The 8,346-nt window shown below is 53.5% G+C and overlaps 2 protein-coding genes across 2 annotated transcripts in view; both read right to left on the bottom strand.

Moving 5' to 3' along the window:
* SIAH2 (siah E3 ubiquitin protein ligase 2) overlaps nucleotides 1–2,587 on the bottom strand; it is a 19,026-nt gene extending 16,439 nt beyond the window's left edge. Inside the window, 4 exon segments of the mRNA XM_010004742.1 lie at nucleotides 369–460; nucleotides 665–784; nucleotides 1,427–1,484; nucleotides 2,391–2,587. Of these exon segments, the coding sequence (XP_010003044.1) occupies nucleotides 369–460; nucleotides 665–784; nucleotides 1,427–1,484; nucleotides 2,391–2,587 (467 nt within the window).
* A 3,650-nt stretch (nucleotides 2,588–6,237) lies between these two features.
* Nucleotides 6,238–8,346, bottom strand: part of CLRN1 (clarin 1) — a 5,816-nt gene continuing 3,707 nt past the window's right edge. The window contains exons 2-3 of the mRNA XM_010004720.1: nucleotides 7,507–7,686; nucleotides 6,238–6,503 (exon numbers count right to left, since the gene is read on the bottom strand). Coding sequence (XP_010003022.1) covers nucleotides 6,238–6,503; nucleotides 7,507–7,686 — 446 coding nt within the window. The remainder of the gene's footprint in view (nucleotides 6,504–7,506; nucleotides 7,687–8,346) is intronic.

Genomic DNA, 8,346 nt, shown 5'->3' with positions numbered 1-8,346 from the left:
GGGACCGGCACAGCCCGGGAATGGGACCCGGGACCGGCACTGCCCGGGAATGGGGCCGGCACTGCCCGGGAATGGGACCCGGGACCGGCACTGCCCGGGAATGGGGCCGGCACAGCCCGGGAATGGGGCCGGCACGGAGGAGCGGGACGCGGAGCTGGTGCCACCGCTGCAGCAACAGGCGCTGTGGTGGGAACGGCCTTGCCTGGGAGTCAGACAAGGCTTTTCTCCCGGGTGCAAATCCCCAGCTCTCGCTGCAACCCGAGCTTGGCTCTGGTTCGGTTAATCCCAGAGGCTGGTGCTGGTCTGTCTTAGTGCAAATAACGCAGGGGAAGTTTCCGAGTGTCCCGTGGGCAGGCTCAGCTTCTTACCTTTCCAGGTGAGTATCTTCTGTGTTCCTTACGAAGAGCATGTATTTGATGATGTGTGCTTGTACAGCCATCAGAAGGGCTCTTGTTCCCTTCTGAAACAGAAAGACAGCACTGCCCAGAGCTTTGGAGCCTGTGTCCATCACGTCCAGCAGGTGTGCAGAGGGTGGGGTGCTGCCGTGGGCAGAGCATGGGGTGCTGCCGTGGGACACAGGGCAGGGGGGCACCCAGCACTGGCTGCAAGCTGCTGCAGGTGGCTGAGAGGCTGGTGAGACAGTGCCAGGCACTGAGACTTGTACCTTCCCTGCCTCCAAAGCGTAGGCCAGGTCAGAGCGCGGCTCCCGGAACCTGAAGCTGGTTTGTGCCCACTCGCGGCTGAAGCGCTGGGACACGTTTCCAAAGAGCAGCTGCCCCAGCCCCTGCAGAGGAGGAGGGAGTCTGGGTTCAGCTCCCATCACGTCCCAGCGTGGCAGGGGTCTGTAGTGAGGCAGCCTGAGGTGCAGGTGCAGCCTGCGTGCTCACAGCAGCAAAGTCATCTCCTGAGGCCAGGGTGTGCTGAGGGGACACGGGGCTGGTTTGCTGTGGAGGCCTTGGTGGTATGACCAGCACTGGGGACTGTCCTGCCATCACCCCCAGAAACCCCTGAGCTTCTGGCCAAGGCTCTTTGTGGGGTAGAGGCAGCAGGCACCCGGGTGGGTGTCTCAACACCAGGTATTGGGGCGAGAGCAGAACTACCTCACTGCTCTCCTGAACCTCATCCTCCTGTCCTGAGCTGGCTCTCTCAGAAAGCACCAAGAGCAGAGCAATGTTACACTCTGTCATTTGACCTATTATCTAATGAGAATTATAGCAGATCAGTTTGAAGGTTTGTGTTGCAACCGTGTTCTTTAAAAGTCTCATGAATAAATCATTGTGATATATCCTGTTACAGATAACAGCAGGCTGCAGCCTGCAGCCCAGCAACCCACCAAGCCTCCCCTAGGGCCAGGTGAGGTTCCTGAGCCTTTGTCTTTGAATGAGATTGAATTACAGCTCATGCTTAATTCCACAGGCCTGCTCACCATTGCCATTGCCAAGGAGATGGGCTGGCCACCTGTGTCTGGAGGGACCAGGAGGGGCCTGGGGACAGCAGAAGGGGGCTGAGGCAGTGGTGGTGGCCCCATGGGCTCTCCAGCTCCAGATGGTCCATGGCCAGTGCTGGTCCGGTGCTGCTGGATGGAGAGAGGACCAGAGGGTGCATCACCCCTTGGCTGTATCCCCCCTGCGACCCTCTTGCCCTGCAGTGCCAGCAGGGTGGGCACCACAGCCCTGGGGATCCTTTGGGGGGCACAGACCTGCTGCCAGGACTTACAGCTCCTTTCCAACATTGCAAACACATCCCCACAAGCTGGTGATGGGTGTACAATGCTGTGTTTGTCTGAATCACAGGGATTAAACTTCAGTGCTTCCCAAGCTAAGGACACAGTAGGTGTTTGAGATCTTAATTTGTTGCCTTTTTTTCCTGTGTTCTAAAATACACCACGAAAACCAACTAGTTCATTTATGTTGGACTTCTCTGTGTTTTGAATTAGATCAGGAAGACATCCCCTTAAAATATCTGAAGACAATATGTGGTTCTTAAAGGGGGAGCAGAGGAAAAACTTCTCCATGGGGGCTGCTCTGCTGCATGTAGAGGTGTAATCCCCTCAGTGTGCTCACCTGGTTAAGCAGTCACAAAACCCACCAGACAAATACAAAATGTTACCTGATTAGTTGGGTTGCTGATTTCCAAACTGAAAAGCAAAAATAAAATACAAATTAAAAAAAAAAGAAAAAAAAAAAGGGAGGCATTGCTAACATGAGGAAACAGAGCAGCTGGAAAAGAAGTTCAGAAGAGAAGAGGGAAAGCTGTAGTACTTGCTGAGTACAGGAAGACCTTTGTCCACGGTCACAGAAGCATTGTAATAAAACATAACTTATAAAAGGATATTAAAAAAACACCTGGAATTAAAAGCACATGCAAATGAAGCAGAATAAAAGTCTTACCTGTGAAAACTGAAGATTTCTTTCCATTTGTTTAGGTCTGAAATTTTGCTGGCGATCTCCTCCAGCTGCAGCTGGGGCAGGGGGTGCTGACCCCCCGGCTCACCCGTGGCCCCGGGGGCTGCTCGGGGCTCCACGGGCACCTGCATCCCCTGGCCTGAGCCCTCCCTGCCAGCTCCCACCAGCCCTCCCTCCTTCATCTTCCGTGGGAGCCCGGCCCGGGCTGCCTTTCTGTTGGCTGGACAAGCAGCATGAATGTTTCATGCCGGGCTCAGCCCCTCTGGCTGCAGTCACTGCTGGATCCTGCTCAGGGCGGTGCAGGAGCTGCTGAGGTTTGGGATTAGGAAGTCCAACCATGAAATGCAGGTGTCTGTAAAGCTGAGCAAGTTCCTGGGAAAGATGAGCTGGGAAAGGCGAGATCCGTGCAGAGGGATGGGTGTTCCCTGGACTTGGATCTTGCTGCAGCACGACTGGGGTTCAGGACCAGGCACTGCCGAGCTGAACGGGGAAACCCGCGGCTCATGGAAATCTCACTGCTGCTTTTCTTTACCTTTTGGTCCATGAGAACGCACTGACCAGGGGCATCGGCCTGAGGTTTGGTGGAAAAAAGGTGAAGTCGAGCTGATGTTAATGAGCTGAGCCTGCAGGAAGCAGGACCCCCTGCTGGGTTTGGCAGCTGGTCTGGAAAACTGAAGGAGGACATGGCGTGGGACACCCCATCCCATGGCCATGTGCAGTGCCCACACCACCCTTCCTGTCCCCCCAGGGGCTGGTTCCCCTCGTCCCACCTCCACCCGGGCTGGGCTGTTTGCATGCCCGGTGACCCCAAGGAGGGGATGAAGTTCCACCTCGGGTGATGGCAGCTGGGTGACACTCCTGGCCATGTGCCACCACCATGCTGGAGGGGACATGGACCTGCACCTCCCAACCTGTGAGGGCAATGATGGCTGGTGACAGAAGTAAAGCAGCTATCCCAGCCTGAGCTGCTCTGTGCCGTGGTGGCTTCCTGAGCTGTGCCAGTTCCTCATGGAATGATGTCCATGGAGTCAGTGCGGGGCCACTTTGCTCCCACCCTTGCAGGGAACTTGAGTGGGTCTGTCACTCATGTGGTTCCCAGACAATAAGTGGTCTCTGCCCCCCAATGGGGTGGATGTGCCTTAGGAGAGTCCTCTGGAACTCCGGGATCCCTACTTGGGCAGGCACAGCAGGGGGTGGAACACGGGTGGAGGGCAGGGCCAGCTCCACACAGCAGTGTCCTGGGGCAGCCAGCTGAGCCTGGTGCACACCCTCGTGCACACACACGTCTGTATTGTCACGTCTGCATGTGCCCACAGACATACAGACATGCCTGCATTCCAACTTTTATTGGGATAGGGAAAAAAATCTGATTTTTCAAGAGCCTTCAAAATATGTTTCTTCTCACTACATGATTCTCATGTTTTTCAAGGTAATGGAAGATACTAATTTAAACGTGAATCGGGGCGAAACTTCATTAGCTGTTGCTCATGGATGTCAAGTGAGCCCCGGGGCAGGTCGTGGTTCTCCCCCAGGACTGGTGGCTGGGCAGGTCACCCTGCCTGTGCTAATGTCAGCTGGTCAAACACACAAATATTTTCTCAGTTTGATTTTGCTACGAAGTCGTGGGAACTGGATAGAAATGAAAATAACAGCTGGTCTCAGCTTGTGAGTGGGGTGGGGTCAGGGTTTAAGGCTGGGCTGGCAATTGAGTGAATGACAGCTCCTCTCTAGTAACATGGCTCAAACCAGGCCAGGTGGGGTGGGATTGGATGGAGTGCAGTGGAGGGGGATAGGGATGGGATAGGGATAGGGATGGGGATGGGAATGGGAATGGCTAGGGATAGGATAGGAATGGGATGGCACGGCACAGCAGGAGGATGGGATGCAGGGGAGTGGTAGAGCCAGCTCTTTGTGCAGTGATCCCCCTGTGATCCCCCCAAAACCCTGGGTCAGGGGCTGCTCTGTCCTGCACAGCAAAGAGACAGGAACAGGTTTACCTGCTGTGCTGGGATGGGGCTGGGCTGTATCTGACACGGAGGGGCCGGCTCCTCCTTCAGGACTGGCAAGGACCACTCTGAGAAGACCCCCACAGGGGAGCATTCTGTGTGCCCCATCCCGTGTGCTGCTGACTGCCCAAGTGCTGTCAGGCAGAGCAGCTTTGGGAAACATCAGGAACACCAAGAATGGAACATTACTTCTCGTTATTTGCTGTATGGGCAACAACACCATGAGATGTGACACAACGAGGTGTTAAGAAGACACATCAACATTAGAAAGAAGAGCATATTAACTAAGAATGAAATGAAGATAAATTCTGGGGGTGGGGGGCAATTGCAGCACCCTCACACCTTGTTCCAGCGTGGGAAGACAGGTGCAGCACAGGGAGGCAGGGCTGCTCCAAAGGGACTTGGGGGCAGAACTGACAGACCCTCCACAAAACACCCACCCATGTGTTGCATCCACTGATCAGGTATGAAAGCTGGCAGAGGTGCCCGTGCCCCCCAGGTGCTGGGCAATGCCCAGCACAGCTGCTCAGTGGGGCTGGGCTGGGGGGGTTTGCTCCTTGCTCACAGCTGGGTGGGGGCAGCTCCAGCCCCTGCAGATAAAAGGGTGGCTGGGGCAGTGCTTGTCCTTCTGCATCTCCTCCTGAGGCTGTGCTGTGTGTTGTCTACTCATCCTGCAAGGAGCATCCCATCTCCAGGGTACTTGCAGACCACCACAAAGGTAGTGTTGGGTGAAATAATGCTCTTTTGATCCATCTGTCTGTAACTGGGCTGGGACAGCAGCACCTGGGTGAGCAGGTCAGTTGGTTTGACTGACTTGTGGAAGTTTTAAGGGTGTGAGGACTGGTATCTTTGTTCTGTCTGCCAGCATGGCTTTGGGTGGAGAGCTCTGTGTGTTTTTTCATCAGTGTCTGCTGAGCTGCAGCACTCTTCGTAAGCCTGGCTGTTGTGTTGTCTTACTGCTGCTATATGCCAAAGGGTTTGATTTTGTTTATTTGTATTATCTGATGATAGAGTTTGTGGGGCTGTTTTCTGGGCAGGGTTCTTCATGCCTCTGACCACGAGGCTTTGAGAGGAGGTGATGTGGAAGGTGCCTGGTTTGCACTCCTGGTTTGCACTCCTGGTTTGCTCTGGGATTTGCTCTTTGCCTTGGTGTGCTGCAGAGGCTTGTTCAGCAGCACGAGGCCAGGCTGCACATCATGTTTTGCTCTGTGTCCTTTTAACTGAGGTCACAAAGCTCCTGGCTAGAGCCATTGCACGAGGAAACGAGGGATTTCAGGACTTCAAGCCTGGAGGGTTAGCTACACTTGGGTTTGTTAAGCTGCAAAACCCCCAGGAGAGCTTTATGGAGGAAAGCAAGGGCACTGCCAGGCATGTGGTGCTGGGGATGGTCTGGGGTGCTGCAGTGCTGTGCTCCTCCCTTGTTCTGTGCTGCCCTGGTGTGGTACTGATGGCATCGCTCCCTTCCTGAGGGCTGAGCTGCTGCTGCTGGTAGTGGGGGCACCTAGTGCTACACCTTGATTTTGCTTTCCAGACCCAGTTCAATGCTATTGATATTCCTAGTGTTCTTCATACCAGCTACTTCTCAAATGACTCATTGGGGGAAAAAAGCAAACACTTCATACGGTCTTACCCCTAGAAAGAGAGACTATTTTGATCTAGATCAAACAGCATGTCTTCTGTTTACTGCATGTGCCATACTGAAGTGTATTTTACAGCTCCACTTTTTAAGACTTTTTTTGAACTAATCACAAGTTAGTACACCTGGTAGCTGTTGAATGTAGTAGTGATGAGACTCTCTGCTTTAAATGTCCTTAAATTATGTACTTCTAATACATCAGATCAGCAGCTCCAGTGGTTGTCCCTGAATGTTTTGATTTTGAAAAGGGAAATTCAAACCCAGCAAATCGTATCAGCAAGGCATTCAGGAACTGCACCAGGGAGCAAACCAGGATGACCCAGAATGAATTTGCAAACTGTTCACTGTGAGTCTTGAATATGAAACTTCCCTCTTTGAAATTTGCGATTTTCTCTGAAAGGTGATGGATTTTCACTTCTGAAGAGAAGAGAATCATGATGAGGCAGCCACAGCAACCTGGAAGGGAGGAGGAGAAGCTGATCACCTCAGCAGGGCTAGGGCATCTACACCACAACCCAATGCCACAATGATTGTGTCATGGCCACCATAACATGGTTTTAACAGGAATTATTTGTAGAACCCAAGTTAACAGCTATTGAAATTGGTAAGCTTTGTCAATTGAATTTGGCTTAGGACGAGCAGTATTTAGCACAGCTGCTTTAGTGCCCTGATCCAGCAAAGCACCTGTGTTCTTTTTCAGTTTCAGCTGCTCCTTGTCCCATTGAACATAATTGATGTCTCCACATTTAAAGATAAACATATATTTAAGTCCTTTATGAAATTAGGTTTGTAAGGTGCAATACCTTGTGAACCAAGGGTACATCTTGTCAGCCAAACTGGTGACACAGAGAAAGGCTTTACCCTCTCTGTAAGTGGCAGAGGGACAGGGACAGTCTCTTGTCCCTGTTGGCAGTGTTTTTCGGAGGCCACCTTTCCAGAGAGCCACTGTCAGCCTCTCAGTTCCTTCCTGCCTCCAGAGAATTGTGCAGGTGTGAGCAGTGAGCTTGCTGGCAGGGCTGGGACCTTCCTATCGAGGGCACTGCCAGCACTTGCATCACAGAATTGTTTATTTTATCCCAATCCCCTGGCTCTGGTGTGATTTCCAGTTCTGACCCTGTGCTGTGTGCCAGTGATGTGACCCCAGCTCTGGGTACCAGGCTCCTGTGGGCACCATCCCTTTTCCACCAGCTCAGGAGAAGGGCTGGGGACACTGGGGGTTCCTGCAATGTTCCCATCCCACTGCCTGCTCTCATGGAGGGGGATGACATTTTATTCTTTAACTCCAATTTGGAAAAAACCAAAACAACCATGTTTGGACACAGCAAAGCCACCTGCCTTTCTGCCCAGCTTTATTCTGCCAGCTCAGAGTCAGTGCAGCTGCACTCCCTGAGATAGTTCCCTGTGCCCATCAATCAGCCCCCACAAGTGGCCGGGGGTCCAGGGCCATGGTGGTACTTACAGGCAATGAAGCTCCAGAGGTACAAGCCCACGGGGCCGTGCAGGGTTTCATAAGGCTTGCCAAAGGCGTTGAGCATGAAGAAACCTGCTCCCACCAGAGCAAAGAGCACCAGTACTGCACAGAAGAGAATGACACTGACATGGATACTTGCAGGGATAGTTCTGAGCAGATCTGGAAAAACTGAAACAAAATGAACAAGGCATCATTATACACGGCAGGCAAAGCTGGTCCAGAAGTCAGGCCACTGCACGTGCCACAGTTCAGGAATACTTTACATCTTTCAATGCAGCTTTTTAGCTGCTGTTTCAAATTACGATTGTACTTCGCTAGTGCCCAAGGGGGGGGAGGAGGAACACACGATCAGACACGGAATGAGAGAGTAATTGTTCATCATTCCTGTTTGTTTGGCAACAAGGGGGGTTTAGAAGGAATCACCAAACACACTGAACTGCTGCTGATCCACAGGGCGTGATGGAGGTGCGGGACGGGGCAGGGCAGGGAAGCCCGGCAGGAATTCCCGAGCCTTTGGCGTGTTCAGCAGCCAAGGGCTCCGCAGCAGCGCGGCGGGAGGGGGCACAGGGGGCACAGGGCAGCCCTCTCCCTCACCGAGGGACGGGAAATGAATGAAGCAAATGCCTGCAAGCTGCTCCTGGGGCTGTGTTAAATAAGCATTGCCTCTGGCGTGGGTGACTGCTGGCTGGGCGCAGGGAGGGTCCCTCGGCCCCGAGGGTGCTCGCAGCGCCGGCGGGTGTCGGAGGGGCCGCAGGAACCAGCCCGGGGCTCTGCTCTGCCAGACCTTGCCCTGGCATCCCCAGCCCGGGAACGCAGCCGTGACCCCCC

This window comes from Chaetura pelagica, unplaced genomic scaffold, assembly GCF_000747805.2.
Source record: "Chaetura pelagica isolate M959 unplaced genomic scaffold, ChaPel_1.0 scaffold829, whole genome shotgun sequence".
NCBI classification, from domain to species: domain Eukaryota; kingdom Metazoa; phylum Chordata; class Aves; order Apodiformes; family Apodidae; genus Chaetura; species Chaetura pelagica.
The sequence above is the reverse complement of the archived record's forward strand: the minus strand, read 5'-3'. Positions and strand labels throughout refer to the sequence as shown.